Source organism: Solenopsis invicta, chromosome 3 (genome assembly GCF_016802725.1).
Source record: "Solenopsis invicta isolate M01_SB chromosome 3, UNIL_Sinv_3.0, whole genome shotgun sequence".
In the NCBI taxonomy this organism is placed as follows: domain Eukaryota; kingdom Metazoa; phylum Arthropoda; class Insecta; order Hymenoptera; family Formicidae; genus Solenopsis; species Solenopsis invicta.
The window spans coordinates 24,679,119-24,705,924 of record NC_052666.1 but is presented as its reverse complement, the minus strand read 5'-3'; the positions used below and the strand labels follow the sequence as shown (position 1 = coordinate 24,705,924).

The 26,806-nt window shown below is 35.3% G+C and overlaps 1 protein-coding gene across 2 annotated transcripts in view; it reads left to right on the top strand.

Moving 5' to 3' along the window:
• The first annotated feature begins 1,767 nt into the window (after positions 1 to 1,767).
• Positions 1,768 to 26,806, top strand: part of LOC105197255 (sushi, von Willebrand factor type A, EGF and pentraxin domain-containing protein 1) — a 49,867-nt gene continuing 24,828 nt past the window's right edge. For both annotated transcript variants that reach the window (XM_039447645.1, XM_026136846.2), the window contains exons 1-3: positions 1,768 to 2,198; positions 18,489 to 18,564; positions 21,991 to 22,024. In XM_039447645.1, the coding sequence (XP_039303579.1) occupies positions 18,493 to 18,564; positions 21,991 to 22,024 (106 nt within the window). In that variant the 5' untranslated portion in view covers positions 1,768 to 2,198; positions 18,489 to 18,492. The remainder of the gene's footprint in view (positions 2,199 to 18,488; positions 18,565 to 21,990; positions 22,025 to 26,806) is intronic.

Genomic DNA, 26,806 nt, shown 5'->3' with positions numbered 1-26,806 from the left:
TCTCCCGATGATTTCTAATCGACGATCTAAAGAGCGGATCTCTCCAAATTATCGACGCGCGTAAGCGCGAAACGTTGAATGCTGATACGGTCGGCTCGCGCACGTCCAGCTTCTCGCTCAATTACAACTTTCATTCAGGTGCGCGCAAGAAAAAGAAATCCGCACCGGCCCGCGCGGTCGTCGTACCCGCGTGGCGTGACTCCGCGCCAACGATCTGGCTCGACGACCTTTCCTGCGCGAGCATCGATGTCTCTTTTCGCGAAACACCTACTTGCTGCAATCGCACGCCTACTTAACCCGTTAGCATGCCGAGTCGCGCTTGGCGCTATCTCTGAACATTTTACGATCCGTGTCACTTTAGCAAATTGAAAAGAAACTTATTAAAGTACTGTAAAAGAAGAAAAGTTAACAAAAGTGTTCTTGAAGCCTCTGGCTTAGAATTGTAAAAACTTATTCACCTCGATGCAGTTTCTGACAGATTTTCGTCTAATTTTTGTTATATTATTATTTTGTTATATCATTTATATTATTATTGTTATAAATTATTATTATTATTTATTATAAAATATTTATATAATATTATTATTACGTTATTTATTATTATAAATGTTATTAATTCTTCCAGAAATTTAGTGACGTCTCACTGAAAAATATAAATTGTTTTATAGATAATATTCAGACAGCATGTCTAAAAGAAATTTTTAAGATATCTTTTAAATGTATGCGTGTTGCCTAGATAATAAGTCTAGGTTGCAATTTTTTAAAGAATATAGAAATCGAAATTAAGCTAAAAAAGAATTTTTATGAGCAAACAATTGCAAAGAAATGTCATAAAATCGTGGTTCTTTCACATTACTTTGGCCACTCGTGACAATTCTAGAGGCATACCTACTCTCGGTAATAGTGCGAACCTCTGGCGTAGCACCGCCGCGCCGCGATCAAGCTCAAGTTCTACCGGCTATTCCGCCTTCGTGCTACGTTCACGGCCGTTTTCACGAATAGAAAGGCTCTCCTTCGATTGTCTGCCTTCCTACGAGTACGGGATTAGAATCGACATATGGAGAAAACATCCACTAGAATAAGATATTATCCCTCAATGAGCGTGTCTACGCACTCGTACAAACCAACCGGTTTCAAACTAGGATGCTATTTTGGAATGCAGAAGTGTTTGACAATATTATGGCGAGGTAACTCGCGTTAGCAAAACATCTGTATTGTCTTTAGAAAATTTGCAATTAATATAAACAACAAAATTAATTTCCCCGCTCTTGTTATCTTACTTGTTTGTTTTATTGTAAAATATAATAACAGTATCGTTGAAATTGTTTTATTTCTTTTATGAAAATCGTTGAAATATAGATCTCAGTGAAACGAGTAAAATTCGGACGACAGAACGATTCTGAACGGGCTTCGAAAAGATATCTTTGGCCTCCACGCCTCCGAAGGCCGCCATTATACGATCGCCCCGAACGGATTCCTGAGCGAAATGTGAAGCGAATTCACGTCTGTCCTCTCCATCGCGAGTCACGCTCGCGTCCTGACGTCATTTTGCAGCAATCCGGCCCGCCACGTGACAGGTATTTAAATGTACCGTACAGAGTACAGAGAGCTACCCCCGCGACGACGGTGCCGTGCAACAAACAAGAGCGATGCCTCCGCGCTCGGCCTTCTCCGGCGTCGCGATTCGCTCTCGAGTGTCTCCTCCACCTTTCCTGCGCCTACGTTCACGGCTGCCTCCTTTTCTCTCTCCTGCGCTCCGCAACGGGGGAGAGAAGAAGGCACTCTTTCTCAGGTAAACGCGCGCCGTTCACCTGGGCGTAGAGAGAGAGAGAGTCCAGTTCTTCAGTCACGTAGCGGCGGGCCGGAGGGAAGGAGCTCCGTGACCCTGAGGACAATTCCCAGATCCTTTACTCCATTCTCTCTCTTCCTTGCCATTCTTCTCGCCGCGAATTCTCGTCTGATATCACAACGTCTTGCGCTTCCTTCCTCTCTTCGTCGTCGTCGTCGTCGTCTTCCGGCTGCCTCGTGAGCGCGCTATTGCTATATCGGCGGCCCCGCGTCCGCGCGCGCGTGAGTTCAGTTCGGATTTCGTTCCATTTTGTGAAGTGAATTGTCTTCGGCGGATCGTAAACGGACCTTCAGTGGTGTACATGTACTCTGGGACTAGAATCTCACCGTAGAACGTAGGGAAAACCAACGTAAGTCTGTGGGAAATGTCGCTACCTCGTGGCAAAGGTCGAAGTTGTACTTCGATGCATGGGCGTGATTTTGCATGAGCACGTCTTCTTTTCCGAACACACGCCGCAAGATTACTCACACTGGCGAAAGAATTTGGGCCCGAATGGGTAGAAGGTCAAATTCGAATGTTCCCGAACGTTTCTCGAGCGAAAAATTCCGAAAAGATGTGTCACCGCTTCTCATTTTTTAGTTTACTTCTTCTTAACAAGATCATATTAAAATCATCTTTTAACTCTCAGCTGAAAACTTGTTTAAAAAGTTTATTCTTAACAATTTGTAAAATATTATTTGAAACGATGTACATATCCTTGACGAACGCAAGCTGCAAGATACGTATTTGTGATTTCCACACGTATAGAAATTGTTTAGGACTACACAGGTGTTGAAATTTACGGAGTGCGATCATAAGTTCGCGATATTAAAATATCAGATTGTTACCGGTCGGTGAGTCGCCTTCAATTAAAGTGTGATTAACAACACGAATCGAAACTTATTTACGCGGAAAATCTTGATAATTTGATTTAAAAATCAAAATGAATGATTGTACTCGAAATAGGGATATTTAGTCATTCCATCCTAATAAACATCATAACAAAATGTAATTTTTTTCTATTTCATTATCAGTAGCAATTTAAAGTACTCGGGTTAAGGTCTACTGAATTTACTTCTTTAATGTTAAATAGATTTAAAAGTCTATTATTAAAAACTCTATTAAATAATTTATAAATAATAATTTATTAATAATAATTAATAAATATTTTTTTAAATAAGGAATATTAAGTAAGCTTATTCAATTCAAGTACCTTGCGATTAATCGCGTCGGTTTCTATTGCTTTTAACAAAATGTATGAATAAAGAGTTAACGCAAATTGATACCAATTTTTTTGGTAAGAAATTTTCTCTATAAAAAATAACTCTATTCTAGAAAATTTATTTATGTGAATAAACCGAGGAGAACTACTTCATTCAATTTGCTATACAAATCGTGTATTAAACTTTCTCACATTAAGTTAACATTAAATTGTGTAACACTATATACTTTAGTGATCTCAAATTCATGCGTAGTGCTTTTTACAGTTTAAGGTTAAAATTTTACATCTGCTCGCATTATTCATAACGTAATAGTAAGAAAAGTATTTTGAAATTTTTTTGCAGAGATGTAATATACAAACTTTTCCTTTTCTGAATACTCTCTCGAATACTCGTTTGAATCGTTCAAACAGTTCTTGAGCGAGTTCAAACAGCCACGAGATTCACAAATTTTCTTTAACCGATGAATCGTTATCGGTTCGATCCTGCGCATGCAGGATCTGCATAGGAACTGCATGCAGTACAAATTCGCAAAGCGTAATCGTAAAGCGTCAGAAGAACGCACGTAAATACAGAAGAGAAAGTTTCTTGCACATTGAATTTAATATCCCCTTCGCGCCCCCTTCGCTTTGCCTTCGCAAAATGCTAATAGGGTATTGAGACGCGCGAAATTATGAGCTTTGCGTTTGCGAGTCAGGGCTCGGCGGCGAATGATTTCAGAATGCGCACGATGCGATAATTCTGCGGCATCACGGCTGCGAAATTTATCCACGCGCGTCGGCAAGAAAAGAAAAGCGGTCACCTTTCGGATTCCTTTGCGCCCCTTCTCGTAATTTTCTTCATTGAGTCATTGAACTCGCGTGAACATCGAGTTCCATCTATACAAATCTAATTATTCAATTTGCCAAATACAATACACAATATGATACATTACGTCACAGATATTTCCACTGCTACGATATGGCGATTTGCCGTTAAATTTAACTTGCTGCTCGCGAAATTGAAATGTCTTTAATGCATTTATCAGGGACTGCAAATGACTGAGTTTCCATTAATCTTTATATTACAATCATCTACTCCTCGAACATTGAAAATGTTATACACTGAGAAAAATCTTTTAATCGTATCAACAAGAAGTATACATACTAAATATATTCTGGAATTATCAATCAGAATTATTATCATCGCGATTGAATTTGTGATTTGAATAGGAAGAATGTTTGATGGATCTAACGAATATCCTTTTAGTTTCAATTTAGTATCTTTTTAATAGAATTAACCTATGAAATTTCCAATTTGCACAAGTAAATTATTTTTCAAATTTACATTACAGTCCTCTAGATATAATTTAAAGGGTTCTTTATGATGTTACAATGGCCTAAAACCCTTTTACTGATATCTCCGCCATTACGGCGGCAGAGAAACCGCGGACCAGTCTTAGGGCTTTTAATGTCGATAGGTAGGTAGATAGGTAGGTAGCTAGGTAGGTAGGTAGAAAGATAGGCAGGTACATGACTTGTAGATGCCAGCATGTGTGTAGGTAGATAAGCTCGCACATGGCGTAGCAGACGTTCTGGCCGTATCTTGCATATTAAGGGCACCATTCTATCGCGTTTGACCCTTGCGTCATTTTAAAAGAATATATACTCGCGCGTTTGCACGTTAAAACTGTTACACGGTTTATGTTGATTTTATGTTGGCTCATTGTGGGACAATTGCATTGTCAAACGTATCTACCTTTCATAAAAAAACAACGCAAGTGCATCAATACTGTACTTCTGTAAAAGATATCACGATAGAGCTCCGAAGCACAAGTTTTTCTGAAAAATTATGTTATAAACAAGTGCCTAAGTTACGTATGTTTTTAAATCTGTATTATTACTAATATTTAATTTTTAAATATATAAACAATCGTAATCGAGTTTTCGCCACGCTTCGCTTGGCTCCGTAACTTAAGGACAAATTCGCTGTATAGCTATGACGCTACCTGGTTGGAATACCGTTAGTCGCCAACGGCTAGAGCATATCATTGCCGTGAGAAATTCCAGTCACGTAACAGACATCGATTGCCGAATAAAAGAGATGCCATATCGACCGAAGTATTGTTACCAGAATCGTCAAGTGTCACCTTCGTCATTGTGTTACTAACGTAAAAAAGAAAAAAAAAACAGGTTCAAAGTTGAGAAAAATTGTCAAATGAATGAAGAACGTTTTATATTATATAAAGCGCCCAGTTGTTTTATTTTCATGGCACCGAATTTACCGTGTAAAGCGCGCGCCGCACATTTCCCGCAGCCTTTTTACGCAGAACGGTTGCGGGGAAGGCCGCGCGATTGTGGCTTCCTCGTTGCGACAGACCGTAATCACGCCGGTATTCTGCAGGACCATTTTTCGCGCGCGGCCCGTGCAGTTGTGTCGGTTCGGTTACCGCGCGGCATAACCGCGGCACGATTGCAACTCTGCACGCTGCCACGCCCTGCATGCTACCATAGCGCAGCATAGCGCGGCGCGCCTTGGTACCCGCGTACGTTCGCCTCGGCGACTGAGCCTCGCGTTTTCACCGTCGCAGCTCGTGCACGGGATGAAACGCATGCAACTGCGTTCCGCGTTGAAACGCACGCGTGCAGAAGCCACCCTGCTGCACTCCACGTGACTGCGTCAACACGGCGCCGCGGCGCCAGCCGTGCTTTTATCGGTCGACGAATTGGAAGAAATGTGAAATCGCAACTTCGGAGTTTCTACTAGAGAAGTGTGCAAATATACTATATATAGCTCGAATTTGAACCTAATAGTAGATTCAATTCGTTTTGTTTTGTTTTTGAGTGTGAAAAATTCGAATTCGAATAGTCCGAGGATTTCGATTCATCATAATAATTAAATTTTGAATCAATCTCCTAATTTCAAATCAAAGATGTCGATTCGATTCGAGATGGAAATTTCAGATTGGATTTTATTCGATTTGTTATCAAGACATATTATCAAAGATTTGATATGATTTGATCTCACAAATCGCAAAATTTTCCATCTAATTCTTTCGTAAATTTTCTTTTGACCGAAAGGAATCTTTTTATTTTGTAAACTTTTCCTTTACTCCATTTTCATAGAATATAATCTATAAAATAATTTAATAATGCTTTATTCGCACCTAAGTAAAAAATAAAAAAATTCAAGTGGTTAATCCAGCACAAGGAACAGAATTCCAAAAAGTAATCTTATTATCGTGAAACTCGGTTTTAAAAAGTTTTCAACATTGTTAAGACTAAGATTCATTTAATTCGAAGCTGATGCTAATGCCTTGTGACATACGTTTTCTTTTATTGGAGATTTTACTACCTTTATGAATTTTGATATTTTCAGATTACTTCAAATTCAACGAGCCTAAGAACTTCCTCAAACTAAATTTCGTGATAATCAGATTATCTTTTAAAAATTTGGTCCACCATATTAAATTTTAAATTTTTTAATTCTGAGATTTTAAAATTGCATTTAACGGCTGCAAAAATTAAAAAAAAATGAGGTCTTCCATAAGATACTTAGAAAACTTTAATCCTCAAAGAGTTAAGAACAAATATTTCGCGAAAAACAGGAATGTAAGATAAATTTATATATCGCGTTTTCGCTGTGGCGAATCAACGAAGCAGTTAAACGATGAGTTAAACGATGCCAATTCCTGTTTGAAAACGAATGTCATGCTTCCTCGACGTTCACTCGTCGCGTGACATTGTCATTTGTCTGCGACAGCGAGCAGCTTTATCGGTCAGCGAACCGTGAGAACCGTGCGAGAGATAACAAACGTTAGGCCATTCCGCGAGAAAACGCGATGCGGCTTCGTGTCTCAAACCTCGACCCTGAATTTCCATTCGCCGCCACGTGTATCCCGCATTCAGGAAACAAACGGTAAAAAACCATGTCGCCTTTAATGAGGACAATGCGATAAAAGTTACGCTCGCGAAAACGAGGATGATGGTCGACGCTCAATGACACTCGTATCCTTCGCGAAAGAAAAAAAAAAAAATAGAACGAGCGTTGCCAGATCAAATTAACGAAGTACTGTATAAAACTGTGATATTCCTTCTATCGAAAGTGTATAAATATTATTTACGTAATTACACAATTTATATAATTTATAATGTGGAACAACATACTTCTTTTTAAAAGCAATTATAATGTACTTTTCTACACTAATTAATTTATCTCATTATTCTATGCATAAAAGTATATGGTACTGTATTAATCATATAATAATTATAAATAAATTAATAATTTCCGAGATATTTTATATTTAACTGGAAATATATGTGCTAGAATAATGCATTATATGCAGAATAATAAGAAAAAGTGTTATGTAAAAAATGCATACAATTTTATTGAAAAAAATGGCGATTAGTTTTACGTGACTTTAAAAAATCAATTAATACAGTTCAATTAAATCAATTTTTCAAAGTCACATATAAAGGTAATCACCATTTTCTCAATAGAACCGTATTTTTAAAAAATTTATTTTGCAATTATTTGTTATACCTCCAAATTATATAATTTTTGTATGAAACGTTTTTTTCTCAAATGTGTTTCATTTTCAAGGTATTTTACCAGTCCGATACTTCTTCCTCACCCTGTATGTATACTTTCCAAATTGTGTATACTTTCTAATTACTTATAATAGAAGAACTTTCTATAAATTAGAATGAATATAAAATTGGAAGTTAGAGTGAGCAACGCTAATTGACATATATCAGACGTTTTATAACCCAAATTGCAGTATTTCTTACATTGTTTCGTATATCGATTACTGCAGTTACAGCCGAGTTACTCGTTACAGAGAGTCCGCAGGCTTAATAGGATACATCTGAATAACTTAACGGTAGCCCTCGCTAATTGGCCCTCGTGTACGACGCGCGCGAAGCGAAAAGCGAATAAATGGTCCGTGAGTATGTAAGGCAGAATTAAATGAAATTAGGTTAAAATTCGTTGAATATCATTCGTCGCATCGAACCGTGTCTGATGGACCTCTTTATCAATCGCGTGGACCTGAAATAAATCATATTTACGTTCGAGCATTGACTTAATAATATACTACGTAGAATGTAGAATTTCCTGCAGTGCTGCAATAGGAGATACGTTGCATGCTACATCACCAGCGGGTGACAGACTCGTAACCGCAGGTGGCTCGAAGGAGGCGAGCGAGCAGGATGCGGAATGCGCTTACACAATTGCCAATCGAGCCGCACGAAAGAAACGTCGTACTGACTAGGCGTTTTATGATCCGGTGTTAGATACCACTTTCAACTATTGTATACGATCAAGTAGATCGCCGCGAAAACAGTTTCAATGATCGTACGCTGTGCGGTATCATGGAGCGCTTGTAATCGTTATCCTAACGGAAAGAAGAACGGTTTTGCTAAAGTATGTAAAAATTTAACTAAATATAGATTTAGTTAATTAATTTTTATTAAATCATTTTTATTAAATCATCAATATAGAATCACTGCCAGTCAATAGAGAAATAAAAATAATTTAATATAATTACGTTTGTAAGTAAAAAATAATATTTTAATCAAATCTGTACAAAAATTAATTTTGAAGAATACACTCAAAGATCAACTTTGTTAAAGTATTTAAAAACTTAGCTGGATACAGAACTAAAAATAATTTTGTTGGATCATCAAAGTAGGATCATTGCACTAATCAATAAACAAAATAAAAACAATTTAATATAATTACATGTTCAAATAAAAAATAATATTTTTAATAAAATCTGTTTTTAATAAAATTTTTTTAATGAAAATTATATTTAATAAATACATGCAAATAATGGTTTTGTTAAGATTTATAAAAACTTATCTGGATATCAGACAAGAATTTTGTTAAAAGTTCAAGTTATATAATGACCAAAACGTCAAAAAAATTTTCTTCGTGCTTGAAAATTCTATAGTTATTTTTATAGTCCAATAAAATTATTTTTTATCTACATCCATCCAAATTTTTAGCTTCTTCAGTAAGAAAATCTTCTTTTTGTTCTTCCAATAATGTAAACGAAATCCTCAGTAAGGACGTACACTAGCGTAGGTTTTGCAGAATAAATGGAACGTACTAGAGAAAAAATTAAAGGTCTTCCGCAAGACAAAGCCCTATGCTAACGATAGCGATGGCAGTGACGAAGGAGGAGGAGGTCCGGTCTTTCATATAAAAGCGAGTCTACCGAAGCTTCCTTTACGCGCACGCAATTCCCAGAAGAGAGCCTGAAAATTTACCTGAAAGGTACACCCACACGCAAAAATGCATCCCTTGAATTCCCACGAATCCTTCGTTACAGCCGGAAACTCTTGAGCTCATAAAATTGAGAATGCCAACAATTTTACGTTAAGTGTTACAACATGACTCCATGTTAAATAATTGAACATGAATAAAAGAAACTATAACGGCGAATTTGAGTTTAACACGTGACTGAATAAGATACCGTTAATTAAAAAATAAAGGAAAAGAAAACGAGGAGACAGAGAAATTTTTCGAGTTAATTTCGAAATTCTGTCGATGTCAACCGGAAATTATATCACGCCTTGTTACGTTGCGGATTGAATCCGCGCTTGCCAATTCATCCAAGACTTGGACGCGATTACGGTAATACTAAGGTAATCAGGCCATGTAGTTCCATTCACTAAGAAGCACAACAGCGTGTAAAATTCTCACGGAGCTACATAGCCAGATGTGTTATTAGGCTTTACGTAAAGGGTAACGACAGAGATGTCTTTCCGTGATTCTTTAATTCAATTCTCTCTCTCTCCCTCTCTCTCTCTCTCTCTCTCTCTCTCTCTCTCTCTCTCTCTCTCTATCTCGTATAACAATCAATTTTGAAACCACGTCAAACTCTGTAGTTCCCAATCTCTTTGTGATGACATGTACTTATTCTACTAAGAATTATATATTAGATTACGAATTATATGTTAAATAACATATTAACATTAAAAGTACCCACGTTTTTTGCTCATTAAAATGATCAAATAAATAAGTGACTATGAAAATAAAGAATGTAATTAAAGTCTAAATATTTCATCAGTATGCTTAAAAAACGAAGTATTTAGATTTGCTACATTTAAAAGCTATTAAAAATGTTTCAGCTGTAAATGTTTTAAATCTGAATAATTAAAACTGAAATATTTTGAAGTATTTAAAAAACCGAGAAAAAAAATTAAACATTTTAAAATCTTAAAATGAAAGACTTCTCTTTTAAATGTATAAATGACATAATTATTAAAGAATCAAAGAATTTCAGAATTTTTTATCTTTCACGTAAGAAATATAATAAAACAACTAAAAACAATTTCTTAAAATTTCTAATTGTTGAGAATACACACATCTTTTATATTATTTAAAAAAAGTAATTATACGAGTTGCGAGATAATAAAAATAATAATAAAAATGTGTGTTGTAATCATGTCATATATTTCTTCATATTATGCACAATACGTTACGTGATAATAATTACGTGAAGGCCTTCTCGCGTAGGCTGCACTCAAGTGGGATATCATGATATATCGTTTACCAATTTTGTCATCGAACGGATGTGACACCGGTGGAGTTTATCGAGGAAGCCGGAAGTGGTCGGCGAACAATGCGCAGCGGTACTTCACTCATGATACCTGCATTTGGACATCTTTTCAGTTGTCTCTCTCTCTCTCTCTCTCTCTCTCTCTCTCTGTCTCTCCTTTTCGAGTCGATGAACTCAATCGAAGAAAACGACTACTTCGTTCATCGTAAAATAAGAGCCTGTAATTTTCAATTGTCAAAGTCCCACAAAGTGCAGATTGAAAACAAAGCAATCAGTAACTTCTCTTTAAAAAAAATTATCTCGAAATTGGGTAGGCATTACAAGAAATATGTAAATATTTCAATATTTGAAAAAACAAGAATTTTTGTAGATTTTAAAAATATCTTATACACTTTTTTTTAAATACATTTTATATGTCTAGAAATATCTTTTATATATATATATATATATATAAATTCTATCAAAATGCCTTCAACAAAATCTTTTTAGATATTTTAAATAACTTCATGATATTTTTAATGAGATATCTTTTAGATATCTATAGGACTTCGATGTTTTGTGAACATTTACATTACACAAATTTGCCATTCTTTTATTTTACAACTTTGGGTACAACAGTCCGATTTTGTTAATCTTACTATTGTTTAAATCTATCTCATTAATGATAAAACTGTAAAAACGTAATTCCATGTTAACATACTTACAACTTTAAACAGACGTACAACCTTAAACACTATAATTCTTAAGCAAATTAATTCTCAAGACTGCTAATTCTTTACCAAGGAAAAACGCGTGAGAACAAATACAACGGACGAGAAAGGAATATGCCTCTCAGAATTTACTATCGATAACGGTAAATAACGGTGATTGCGCGCAAATCGACATATCAACGATACCACAACAGGTTATTAGACATTAGACATCGATGGAGAAATTATAGAACCCAAGTTTTCCTGCGAAATTCGTTGTAATCTCATACTTTCAGACAGCTGCAAAAAGTGAGCTCGCTGGGAAACGAGACTTTGCGAAATCCATCCGACGGAAGTGTGCACGAAATGGAAACAAAAAAGACTCAATTAAACAGATTGACGTTGATCCGTCGTTACAATGCATAAATTGTGCTCTAGATGCGCGAATTAACGCGCGCATCGGAGGAATAGCAGTCATTATCGTAATTAAAGACGCGCGGCCCGTACAATCCGCCGCAGGAATCTCTTTTATTATAGAAATAATTGATCGAGGCGTAAGGATCAAGATAACCAGGCTCAGGATCCAGTTAGAAAGTATGTTTGCAGTGCTATCGCAATTATGACGATGTGAGCGTTTCCTGGTAACACAGGCAAACCGTTATCCGACACACTGCGCGAGAAAATAAATAATTTTGTCCACAGCTGATACTCCGCTTCTCGAGCACAAAATCGCGGTTTCGTGCAGAAAACGCATGCGCCGAGAAAAAAAATTACTAACTTGATTAAACGTGTCAACTTGTTTAAATTTCTTCAATTCAAATAATTATAAATGCAAATTACAAGTTAAAGAGACTCTCGAGATTTAAAACGAAAAATATTGTCAAGGTTAATGAGAGTCAGCGCTGTTATCGGTGCGCACAAGAGAGTTTATTCTATATGTCAATTACAAACAATGAACGTTTCGACTCTCTTTGGAGTCATTCTCAACATAATACAAGATTCGACTAATATAATAATTGTCCGGCCATCATCATTCCGGTATTCAGCTGAGTCACTCACGATTTGCATAAGCCGTGGTGTAGCTTTTCCACCGTGTATGATAGAGGAGATGGCAAGCTCTCTCTATAACTATATGCGAAATTCTGCATAAAATCTAAAACGACTGACAAGATTATTTAAAGCAGTGTCTCACCACCAGTGTCTCACCACCAGTTTCAAATAATTATATACACAAGTTTTATATATGTACACATACAGTGTCCCGTAAAGACCGTAACAGCTTTAGAGTAGATTCCTGAAATTATTTTAAGACAAAAATAGTTTTCAAATTATTTAAAACTGACACATAAAACTGTCCGAAATTCTCGTGCTCAGGTATGACAAATCGTATAGTGAAAATGTATACAAAATAAACAGGAAAAATAAAAATCGTATTTTAAAGTACCTTTATTACTATGCAACATATCATATCTATCTGACAATGAGCATTCGTATTTTGAACAATTTGATTTGCTAGTTTTAAATATCTCATTTAAATATTATTGTAATCTCGACATTAGTATTAGAATTTTTATCTTAAAATGATTTCAAAAATCTACTTTTAAACTTTTACGAGACATCCTGTATATATAGTTATATTCAAATAAATAGTATGCTTAACTTAAATACATATATACTTAAACTGAAGAAATTTAATTACAAGTTGATACATTTATGTCCATTTTCACCTAGACCGGCGCGAGAATTAGAAAAGATAAAGTAACGAATAAGTACATTAAACCGAGATTAAAGTTACTCCACGTTAGTGAAAATGGATATAAATGCATAAAAAAATATTCTTTTGAAAATAATAATTTTAATAATAATTTTAAAATATTTAAAATTTTAGAAAAACTCATTATTTATTAAAAATTTATATTCTTTTGAAGCATATTGTAAAACTTTATTGAAGAAAGATTAGAATACGCAAATTGAATTTCTATTTTGGGATTCTACAATATCAGCTAAAAGACTAAAAGTTATTAAACTTTAAAAACTACAAGCTTCTTACGTTTATTCTGTTTCTATAAACAATAACAAAAATTTTTGTAATAAATGTCTAAATTTGGGCCCTGAGACCAGTGGCAAAGAAAAAAACAACAAAAAATAGGTTTATAAAAGTTTATGCAACTTTCTTGCAAACTATTTGACTGTAGTGTTAGATAAATTTTATATGAGTAAGCAGATAAACTTTTGCACAAATATTTATTAAAGTTTTAATTAACACATGTAAAATTTGTAAATAAATACAAAGTAACGCTATTTTACATAAGAATCAAGAACAAACAAAAAAATCAAATAATTTTTAAATCAATAAGAGTATTGTGCTTAAATTTTACACAGATACTTAAATGTAATTGTACAACAATCTATAAAATAAAAAAATTTTTGACAATACTTTGAGATGTGACACATATATCCATATGACTTAAAATTCTTAATAGAAATATTAAACCCACTAAAACTCGGAACATATTTAAATTTGTATATAAATGTTCATGAATAACTTACAATAAGAATTTGTGAATATACATAAACTGAATAAAATATTTGAAACAAGTAATATTTACTTGTTTAAATATAGTAGGCATTTAATAACACTTTTCTGCATGCACGTGGTTATCGAAATTTATTATACACTAAAAAAGAACTGCCAAATAATCAGTTACGACATATGCGGCCTTTCTAAGCAAATGTCAAAACTTATACCAAGAATACGAGAAATTTTAAGAAGTTATGTAAATTTTTAATCAAGGCTTATCCGTCAAAAGCTAATGGCGCAATCAAATGGCGGTGGGCCGTTCCCAGCGCGCCGAATTATTCGCGTTCCTTCGCGCTCGGCTGCACACCGCGGAAAAGTCGCGTTTGAACGCGCCTAGGAGTCATTGCTCGCTTTTTACACGCACCGTTTCGTGCTGCTTAACAGGAAACCCGAATACTTTCTAGCGCTGACCGAGGATCCAGTCCAGTTCTAACCAACGCCTATAGGATCCAGTCTCCGCCGATTTCAATCTTCGCGCGTGTCTTCGATCTAACGCGCGACTATCTCTTCTGTTCTCGCAATGCGAATTGCGAGTTCATAACCGAGCGGATACCCGCATTTATCGATTTAATGAGATGATTAGCATTGTGAATACAGTTAACGCGTGTTTCTGCTTTTTACTAACTATTTATCACTAACTCGTACGTTTCTTGTCCGTCTATATTATAATTATAAATAGATACGCGGCAACTTTTTTTTTCTTCATTGTATTTAATTCACATTTAATTAATTGACATTTAAATCCATCTGAATGAACGTGGAAGACGATTTGATTTCAATATAACACGTATTTGACCTTGCATTTTTATGAATTTTAGCAGCGTATAACGTTTTATAAAATATATCTCTCACGTATTCTTAATACACGTGAAATCGTCCCCTCGGAGCCGAGCACATTCTTGTTCACGAGAAATAAATATAAGGCGTAGGAAGAGAACAGGTTTAACTCCTCCGATTACTGCCGACCACGAATCTTTTCGAGAGCAACTATCGAAGGACACCGGCTCGATTCCATTTTACCGGTTTCGTGTCACGACTGTTTAAAGATAGGAACAAGACGACACGTTCGAGCACTCATACAGGTGCATCGTTGACGTTTTCTCTTAGAGAAGACGCCTCGTATCCGCATGTATTTATACATACAACACAAGCATGCGGTTGTGACGCGCGCGTCCGGATTCCCTGATAACGGATTCCCTGATAAACCGTTATGATCGTCGGGAATCGACTATCGCGAACGGGGTAGCGTGGGGGCACGCCAGACATTTAACTCACCGCAGGAAGATCTCCTGCCGACGACGGTGTAATCGCGAATAATCGTAATCTTGTCGCGGTCGATCCTAACCGATAGGATGCTTCCTGCCAATCGCAAGTCTAACGGGTCTCACGTTCGGCCGCACGAGGCGACGACGCGACGGCCTCGTGTTTATGTGCAAGAACATTCGAACGAGGCTTATTTTACGCGAATTAGCTTCTTTTGCACGGCAACGGCTGCAGAAATATGACACAAATCGAAAAACAGGAAAGCATTCCGTTATTTTTACAAAAGAAGAATCAATGTACCTAGTACGCTGAAAAAAAGAATCCAGTAATAATAATCAAACCTAGATGATGGTTAATAAACTTTGGGAAAATAAATCAACTGTTAGATTAATATGATCGAAATTATTAATTATTATCAAACAATTCGAATAATATAACCAAAGGTAGTAATTATTGTCAAAAAATAATAATTAATAAGACTCTTTTCTTGATGTATAACTACTATTAAATTCGAGAAGTCAAATTATATTAAATTTGAGTCATTTTTAATCATTTCTGTATACCGTTATTGCTCTTAATCAAGATATTGTTAATTTAACTAAAATAATAAAGTTAAATTCAACTTTAGAGGTTGCTTTTAATCACATATTTTATGCCAAAGTTAAGAATTCAATTTAATTGAAAATTAGTAAATGTTATTATAATGATTTATAGTTTTTTTAATTTTACATATTTTTAATATTTAACATAATCAAAACTATTGGGTTGTGTTTATGTTTTTATGTATTATGATTTATATTGTTTTTATGACAGTGCAATATTCAAGACGTGTAATACTTCTTATATTTATTTGTCATAATAATTTTATCTACTTAAATTAAGGAAAATGTTGATATTTATTTGTATTCTCTCCGAACATTAAAATAAGAGGAAAATTTCGTAGAGTCGAAACGTCGCGTTTCGTAAGTATTTTTCATAATATTAAAGTTATATTTTTAAAACTTTAACACCTACTTATCTGACCGGCCATAATATAATTTGTTTGTCTTTTTTAAAATTCATACGAGCTTTGTTTACATAAATTCACCTGATCTCCTTTATTTAACAGTGTACCTAATTGTTAAAGAATTAATAGCTTCTTAAAAATCATCAAAGTCTTTCGATTATCGTTTTTGTCTCAGCATTCTCTTATGATGATTACATATTGCAACCAAAATCTTGAGAGGCCACGATCTCAAGCGCGATTAAGGAAGAGCTCTCGCACGAGTTCTCACGCAATCGGCATCTCCGAATCCGAGGAGGCCTAATTATACGGCCTCGCTAATTAAACGCGGATGCGCGCGGCAGATTGCACGACCGCTTGCTCCAGTTAAGCGCGAGGCGCGATTGTGACGCCTCGCGTGGACGGACAATGGCACGTTGGTTGCATAAAAGCGACTGTATACAACGGCGCGAACCGCAAAATATAATAAACTTTCGCGATCCATATGTGCCACGCCGACGACGATGTATCGCGAGGCACTGAATCGCTTTCCAGCGCCTTCCCACGAGTTCGCTCATCTGCGCCTCGCGACCGTTGCGTCACGCGTCTACCCACGACTGTTTGCGACTTGGAAAACGCAACTGCGATAATACACACAAATTTGGTTTTAATTATCGCACTGAGATAAAAGCATTCGGTATATTTGCGACTATAATTGAATGTTGAAATGATTATGATTAGAAGCTCCACTTCTATTGTTACAGCTCTATTCTTATGTATATTGTTAGCCACTAAAATAGTTTTATATAATTTATAATAATTTTCCGTGTCAACTACATTTAACTATTTCGTATTTGATGAGACATACATGTTCCGGATCTTCAAAAATTTATCTCTTCCATAAAAATAAAGACTTCCTTCTGTGCTCGTTTTAAAGATAAAGAATAGGACTATTCACAAAGAAAAAACAACACTATTAAGTTTTATCCGTTGATCTGTAACTTCGTTAAGTACTCGTAAACTGGAATAAAAGTGAAAAATACTTATACATATATTTCACAAAATTAAGATAGTGAATTTTTTCTGGGCTTATTTTGTAAAAGTCAATATTAAGGCTATATATAAAAAAAACAGCTAAGTAATTTCAAAATAAATTCAATGTAGTAGACTACATTTTCTTGGATTTAAATGAAACTCATTTTGTAGAGGCTTCTTGAGTCATTTATTATTATAAATCTAAAATCGAAATTTTTTAATTTAATAATTCCGAAAAAATGTAATTGACAAAATTTAAATAGAAAAAGGCCGAATCAGTTCTTTTCATATTTCAAATTAATAAATTCAAAAACTCCTGGAATATAAGATTTATGCAAATTCAAGAAAATTTTGATCCGCTATTTAGAATTTTAAAATTTTGATTACAGATTCATCACTAGCGATCCTAAAAGCTTTTAATAAAATATAAACTGGATGCTAATTATTCTTGGAAGTCAGAAGGATCAAATTATAATTGCAAAAATTATAATTGCACATTTTTTGGTAGTGTAACATATTGCATGTTATTATTTTAATAGCAGTATGAAAAGAAAATTTCTAACTCTAATTATTTAACTAAAAAAAAAAATTATTCCAACATTCAGTTACAATCACAAATACTAAATACCTTTTTATGTTCTTTCCTATTTTTTCTCTTCCTTTTTGATTTCGGATCAAGAGCTGCTACTTTTACCGTAATTTTAGCACGTCCTAGACATATTTGCGGAACGTGATAAACGCGGAAGAGCAGCGCGATACTCAGATGACCCCACGCTGGGGTTGGTGGGACAAAAAATAAGATCTGGTAGTGCAGGGTTAATAGACACAGGTGCGCAATGCAACGTAACGTCATCAATAATAATCCTCGCGGCCAGCGACGGTTATCGCGGCAGTCGGTTACGCGGGGTGAGGTATAGTATGCAGCCGCGCTCTGTACCACAATTCAGCACAGAAACCGTAAGGAATTTTATGGAAACGGGTGTGTATTCGACGGTGTACCTTCCGCGTTCTTTCGCGATTATGACGAACGTTCGACAAAGGCTAAAAAAAAACGGAGAAACGTCGTTGTATGCTTACGAACGACTACGCTTCATCGATCCGACTCACAATCGGATTTTACAATCGCCAATCCTTGCCGCAATGAAACGTACACTGCGTCGCTAAATGCACCGATGACGATAGATGACTAGTCATCGATGAGTAATTCCGAGAAAAATCGAGACGTTTCGAGAAAAAGTACGCGCCGCCTCTGTTACACCATCCGGCGATATCTGTAATCATTTAATTATAGCAGTGCGATGTAACGCCAACGTCTACTCACGTAGAATTTCTTGTCTGTTACAGGAATATGCTGATAAGAGAATTGGCGACCGTTTGGGTCGCCGTCCTCTTGTGCCATCTTCAGCTAACGGAGTCTCAGGTGAGCGTCCAAGTATATGTTATCGAGCCGAAGTTTCAATGTCTTCGGAACGTGCTGCGTGCATATTAACTGTTAGGAATTAAACCCGTGTACTGCTACTGATACTCACAATTATTTCGTATATTTGCGCATCCGTAAAAAAATGTGGAATCAATTACTTGCTTTATTTATCGCAGCCCGTTCAACAGAGGAACTTAATAGAAGAATTCAGTGTAAAATAAATAATTTTCGAATTAAAAAAAAACTATTAATGATATCTGAATAAGAAAACCTTGTGGGGATTTAAAAAGGCATTTTTAGGTTACAAAAGAATTTAAGTTTCTTACATTTTCTTCATTCAATCATTAAATGACAACAATATAAACTATTGTCGATGGCTCTGTCAGTGTGCAGTATAATAGCTCTCATAGTCATCTGAAAGCTAAGAACCAGAATTTTTATTAAAGTTAAGTTAAATAGTTTATCTTAGAAAATAAGACTATAATTTAAAAAGACATATGAAAAATGGTAAAAGTTATAGCGTGTTGAAGAAAAAACCAATTTTTTTTCGACCAAAAATTCAACTTTATATTATTGATAGAAATGTTATAAATAAGTAAAAAATTAAACAATTGGTCTATTCCCTAGAAAAGTTTACAACTAACCGGATGGGACTTGTCTGAAATCGACTGGTCGATTAGTTTTTGAGTTATCCCGAACACTATTTCGAAAAACTTATCTCTTTAAGCTACGATGTTCCGCTTTCTGTAGTTGTTTCAATATTATATAATAAGTCGAGTACTTTAAATTGTTGTCCAATTATGATGTCCATTGTTTCCATGATTTTTAATATAGGATAATAACCTTTATTAAATATTACAATAGTCAAAAAAAACAATAGTTTCCATATTATGTGAACTGCAGTAAAGATATTTGAAATCAAACACACCTAAACGCACCTTACAAAATAAACTGTAACCTCGTCATTTTTACGAATTCGACTTTAAGACTTCAGAAACATATTTTTCAAATGTACTTTTGATTAATGCAAAAAAAATTTTTTTTACTCTATTACACTGGACTCTTCTCTTATTTTGTTCCCATCTTCTTCATCTTTCAAATGAAAGTAATCACTATCTTTATTTTTGTGAAAGATATGAATTTTAAGAGAACCTGGAACACATGTGACTAGTCAGGCACGAAAAGGTTTAAGATCTTGATTATATATGAGACAATGATTTAATACAAATTTTTTTTCTGCGTTTCTCTCTCTTTCTTTCCCATGATGAATCTGATCAAAACTCCCCGACCAGTTTTTAGCGTAATAATATCGGTTAGACCCAAAGAACCCAAGTACTCTGGGAGAAGGTAATTTTGTCTGTGATGAAGAAAAAGTTGCTCGCGGCCCTGCCCCATCAGGCCAGGCGGTCAGAGATGAGAACACGCGAGGGCGAGCTCGCGCGATACCAGCCCTACGTCGAGATTCCTGCGAGTTTCAACCGTAGGTTATGAAGTAATTGGTATGTCGGCGGCGAGCTTCGACTCCGTAGGAGTTAGCGGTGCCGAGGCTCGTTTCCACAAGATGTGGCATATGTAAGGTGAAAGTGAATTTCAGTGCGCACACAAGCGCGCCCGCACGGGCGTGTATACACACGCCGGGTATGTGCCGCGCGATCGCACACAGATAGAGCATTTTAACTGCAGAACTGGTAGCCCAATGCGCGGAAGAGGAGAGAACGTAAGCAAGAATGCAAGTCTCCGAGGCAAGCGTTTCTACCATGACGCCTTGACGAACGTCTCCTCGAGAGTCGAAACGTTCCTCTCTAAAACTCCGCAATCTGTCCGGCAGTTATGGCTGTGGAAAATTGAAATCTTTGTAGAGACTCGTAGAGATACAGCGCGGATGCAAAGAAAACTTAAAAATTTCTCTTGCAAAATAGATTTTAATTTTGCTTTATTTCATGCTACATTTATGCGTAATTTCTATTAGTTAGAAACTTAATAATTATCACTTTCCTTGTACAACTTCTGCAACTGCATTGCATTGCATAATTATCTAATAAACATATGTCATCGTAAGATACTACCGTTATCATAATATATTATAAATAAATGACTTTGATGAAGTTGCGTATGAAGACTCGATTTTCGAGTCCCCGTTCGCGCGCGGGAATGCACAAGGGTGCAGCCTTTCTATAGCTAGTGCAACTCGCACCTCTCGCCGGAATGTAGTCACCGTTATATCACTGATACGCACGCATAGCAACGTCGAAATACAGACGGGAGCACGTCCGAGAAGAGCTCTCGCGGAGTAGCGGATACTTTCCGCGCTCTTGAGAGACGGATGTAAGAAACGAAGATCGTTGGACAGATTGCATCTTCACTTTCTCCCGTCGGATAACAATGCGTCTAGCATGTCTGGGTCTAACCGGCGTCTTTCCACACTTAAATCCGACACGAAAAAACTGTGACTTTCAAGTGTGAAGTAACCATAGGATTCAAGATTTACTATCTCTCAATTATCCTCTTTGGCAAAGTCTCATTAATCTATCGATATAAGAAATAACATTTTCATATTTTATTAATTTTAATATTGTTTAATTTTCTTTGCAGTTTTGGGGTTTAAGGGGCATAATAGAGATGCAAGCATCAAAAAATAATTAAATTGATTAGCAATTTAATTTGGTGATATTATTACTCTTTCGGGGTTCTTCTTAGAAAATGTTTTTTAAGTCCGGCAAAATTGCGGCTTGCAATTTGGAAGAATCTTGTAAATGTTTATAAATTTACCTAAAAAAATTAAATTATTGAGCACTGAGAACTGCTTTTGACCGATATTGCCGTATTCGTTATTTTAATTTGTTATTAAATATTGTTATTAAAGTTCCCTATTATGACAATTTAATGAAGTTTTTTAGTCATTCCGTGATTGCTTCCAACATTGTAACAAACTAAAATATAAGTAAAATAAAATACAATCTTAGAGATAAAAATACAATTAGGCATCTATATTTTTTTTACACATACTTTTCTAGAATTCTTTTACCTGTATTATTTTTACTGTCATTATACATAAGTTTAGAGTATTTTTGAAAGAAAGATTGATCAATATAAAATAATGAAAGAGTAACGAAAGATTGTCGCATAGAAAATAGTACAGGTAAAAAAAATTCCAAGTGAGTAAAAATAAATATAGGTATTAATTAACTAATTTTGGTCAAGTATGTATAATAATATTAAAGACCTTTCGATATTCTCGTTACATAATAAATTTGATTGCAATGACAATTTTCTACTGTCCAAAAATTTAGGAAAAAATTTTTTTAGTTTGTATAACGCGAACTCAATGTCTCTTCGACTGCGATTTAGAACTGAACAACTAATTACCATTTAATTTATCATCAGGTGTTAAGTATTAGTGTTAAATGCGCTTCCTTTCTGTTGCAGGTTCCTACTACAAATGTCTTCACCTGTCCAAACGGTGAGTAATGATGCTTGCTTATATACTGGTACACATGTCAATAGTAAACAAGTACCACTTGAAGCAAAATCTCCCTTTTCTTTCCCCCAAAAAGGTCGCATCTCGTGCTTGCATGTACAACATGCTTAGACAAATTCAAAAAAAATTCAAAATAATCTAAACTTTCATGAAAAAAAAAAAAGAGAGAAATTGTTACGCGTAAAAATGCACAAATTTTCAATCATTTCTAAAAATTCGATAAATGCGATAAATGTAATGTAAGTGATTCACACGCTCGATTCATGAGTAAATTTCGCCAATCGATGTCGCAAGACGGCGCAAGATAACGTGAAAGTTGCTCTGCAATTATTTTTTCGTGACGGTCCTCCCAAGTTAATCCGGAGACATCGTAGAAATCGCATCATCTTCAAGACGGTCAGTTTAGATATTAGGCGACTCTTACTTTCGCGACCGGTCTCCGGCAGAATATTCGAACTCTCGTTCGCGAGTTGCAAGCAAACAACCGACCAATAAAATCAATACAGAGTGATTTTCGAGATTGAGAAACCATAAATGCTATTACGGCTAATGCCGTGCAGCCTTCTCCGTTTGGATAACTGCAGGGAGAAAGAGATAAATCACACTTCGGCAGACCGAAGAAATCACGGAAGTAAAACATGATTCTATTAAGTGATAATTTAATCGTGTAAAAAGGAAATTTTGTTTGTTTGGTCTGACTCGGTGTTTCTCGCTCGCAGATCAATATTTTTATCGTAGATAGAGAGCAATTTTAATTCCGGGATTAATTCCATTGGTTCATACGTGAGAAAATTCTCTTTGCGACGCATGTAGCACGGGTCGCAATTGCAAATAAGGGAAATCGGATGGTTCCTCATTTTTTATTAGGACGCGTCGTCGTTTACATTTCGATCGCACAGAGGCGCTTTGAATAGCAAATTGCGCACCGACAATTATGTACCACGCCCCGGCGGTACGAGAGTTTTGAAAATGAGACAGGCATGCCCGATAAATAAATCTTGTGTGGGACAATGAGGATGAGAGCCATTCGGCCATTCGTAACGCTGCTCCACTTTTCCTCGTTACTCGCCGCTGCAATTAAGTAGGTTGCACGTACCATATGGGGGCCGGTCGGTAGCTAGCCATGAATCGTCGCGTGCGCCAGAAAAATTGCAAGTGCTATTTTCTTCCGTGTGTTTTCTCTATTTTCTTGTACTTCCTTAATACCCCGATTAATCTACGCTTCGTTTGCTCTCATGATAGCCGCATGATTGAAACTATTTCATCGAGAGATCGAGAAATCATTTTGTATGAATATTATTTAGTAACCTTGCTGTTCTATTCAGATCTATTTGACCAAAACGTATTTTACTTTCTTACTAATATTTTATTTAAAAACCTTTTTTTTATTAATATAGGGGGAAAAAGGTTAATATTTAATAATACGTGATATTACTTAATTTTGTTCAATTTAGAATTGTGTTACGACTAAAAATTAATTCGGCGCGCAGTTCATTGAACTTGAGGAAAGTATATAAAATCACACAAACAATACAAGCACGAAGACCTGCGACCGTAGAAAGCATTCTTGTTCAATCTCCTTTTTTTTATATTTGATGATATTTCTATCAATGTAAGATCTACTTTCTGTAAAATTTTTTCATTTTGTACTTTTTAGAACTTTTTGTTCATAATTAATTAACATGTTGATATAAAAAGTTTAAACAGAAGCAAAATTAAACGCTAAATATGAAGATTGCGATTAGCAAAATAAAATGTTTAATTTCATATCGATGATTATATAACAAGTAGAATTTCAGGATTATAGTAGATCAGCGTAAAATTTTCATTTCACAAAACAAGTCGTGCATATATGCTAATAGCTAATATGTTAATATGTTACGTTGATTCGATAATCGGAATAAAATCCACGTTCTGAAGACATAACTTCCCATTTACATAAACATTACTCTATTAACATTTTAGTGTCAACTCTCTAAAAGATTTCAATTCGGTATACGTGTCTCTCGTCATGCATACAACATTTTCGCATTCCACGTATTACGTGGAGGTTCAAGAATGTCACAATTTAAAATGCAAAAGAATTTTAAATTTAGGATTTAGAAAGTAAAACTTGTCATCTGCAACATTTGACCAGATCGGAAAAACGGTCTCTATCTAAAAATGTCTAATGGGTAGCGAGGGTCCAATTCAAGTTGAGCCTTGGACCTCTATTTGATCCGAAATTTTCGATCCGACGCATTTAAACGTCGAAACAGGTAGATCCACAGGTAGAGCTGAGGAGAAGGAAGAATGGAACGGCATTCCTAAACCGTGAATCCCTTCGCCGCATCTCTCCGTCTTCCCTCCGCCTCCTTCTCGTTTACCCTCTTACCATCGAATCATCGGCCGGCCTCGTCGCATAGCGACCCTAAAAATACACGTTGGCTCTTCTCGAATCGCATTTGTGCGCCACGGTTATACCACCTCGGAGGAAACTCGATCGAGCGCACTGTCGAACGGGATTCCAAAAAGTAGAACATCCGGCAACTTGCTCGCTCATCTGCTCTTACGCGATCATCCGTCGTGACTTCGTACACGCTTCTCGCGAGGAGGCTTTTGCCCGGAATAAAGAGGAAACGAAGGTGGAAACTGCCTTTCCGCATATTTGCGTGCCAACGGACGAGTCGAAAGATTATATCATTCGTTCGCTATCTCATCAGCGAGTGAACTCTTTCGATTGTTTCCAGTTCCTCTGTTCCAGTTTCTTTCGCATCTATATTCCACTGAATGTTGAATTGTATCAATCTCAAGGTTAATAATAATTTTCTTGTCAATTTCATCTTTAAAGTAAAGAAACGTTGCATAGAGATTTTTATTTTACTGAAAAAAATCGATTAAAATTAATCCTGGATATAGCAACCTGATAATTTGGTGAAATATAAATGATTCATAATTTTTATTAAAATAATCAAACAAATTTCGTTACTCGCATTCTAGTTAAGACTGTCTGATAACTAGACAAATTTGATTGCATGCATTTTGATTCAGACTACATTAAAAAAAAAAGTCTGAAAGATCTGATCAATATCTTACATACCAAAATATTTGTGATAATTAAAAATTCTGTTCACCAAAATTTGTTAACCAAACATATCTAGTTAAGTTAATCGCGAATTTTTTTCCGTGCATAAGCTCACTACCTTTTGTAACAACGAGATGTTTCGATTTCCTTCATTTTTTGAAATTGACTTCACAATGTGTCGTTAATATTACACGATCATTGCTTGAAATATCACGCGTCTCGTTCCCTCGAGAGAAAATAATATTTCACACACGTTCTTCTCGGACGCGAAATGCTAATGGACGTCGAGAGAACCGCGTGCGTGCATGGCCGTTTGACCTTTTGAAAGAAAGGAAGGTCGTCATCGAGTCTCTCCCAGCGAATCCAGCGCCAACTGCATCAGCAGCATGACTGAGTGATGCTGCGTCGCGTTTCTCTTCCACGCAACTTGCGTGTTCCAACAAAATCTTTAATTGCATTCCAACGTGGGATCTTCCACTTTATTCAGCGCAAGAAAATAAACACGTTAAAATTATAATACATGTTAAAATTTAAAAAAGACTAAAAAAGCTAACTTTATTTTGTTTATAAAAATAACTTAATAAATATCTCAAAGCGAGATAACTTTAATCCAAAATTTAATTTTTTTGTACCTATTGGATAATAAAGTTAGAAAGAAGCCATTATTCATTATTAATTCTAATATCTTTTTCTATATTTGTTTATAACAAATAAAAGATTTTTAGCTAATATTTTTTGTACAACAAAATAACTTTAGAACAAAAAAATATACTTATCAGAATTGCTATTATATTTTTAAACTAAAATCAATTAAGTACGATAATCATTGAAACAATAGTAAAAAAAATAAACATTTTTCAAATTTGAATCAAAGTTATTTTATTTTCTGATACTATCAATAATAAAAAAATAGTTGAATTGATACAATTTTTCAACTTAATTATACATCTTTAGTTCAAATATGCTATGTATATTAAGTACCTAAATATTTAAACTGAAGAAATTTAATCAGACAAGATAAAAAAATTCAGTCAAGTTAATTTTCTTCTCAGTATAGTTGCTTAAAAATTATGGCCACATAACTCGAGTGGAAAGTAGTCAGGTTGCAAAGTAATCTGTTTATCATTCAGGTTTATAACAGTGTCAGTAAGTGGTTGTAAAATGACGAAAATAATAGAATAATGTATAATACTTTGATCGAACATTGACATCATTTGATAAAAAATAGAAATCGCCAGTAAACGACGGTAAATTGTATATTTACAATTGATTTGTTCCAATTATCTACCGAAAACTATAGAATAGATATCTATATAAAGCTAGAAAATATTAATCAGTTCTACCTCATTCTAAATCGTTATTTTTTGAACAATGAAACATGCTGATACACTGGTCGCCAGTGTTTGCTTAAGGGATAACTGAAATATAATATTATATCCTTCCAGATATAAACTTTAGTATCATATTATTTGCATATTCTGTCAGACCAGATATTCCGTGTAGTGTAATATTGCTTGTTATACGACAAGACTCTGGGAAGTGGTTTACTTTGATCGAACCACTGACACGAATTGAGTTCGCGGAAATTCAAGAGCATCCGTAGAACGATGTACGACATGGCGTAGAATAAAAGCTCCCGCCGCGCCGCCGGCAAAGCAATCTGGATACAAGCTTCTTACACACGATATTCACGTCAAGGA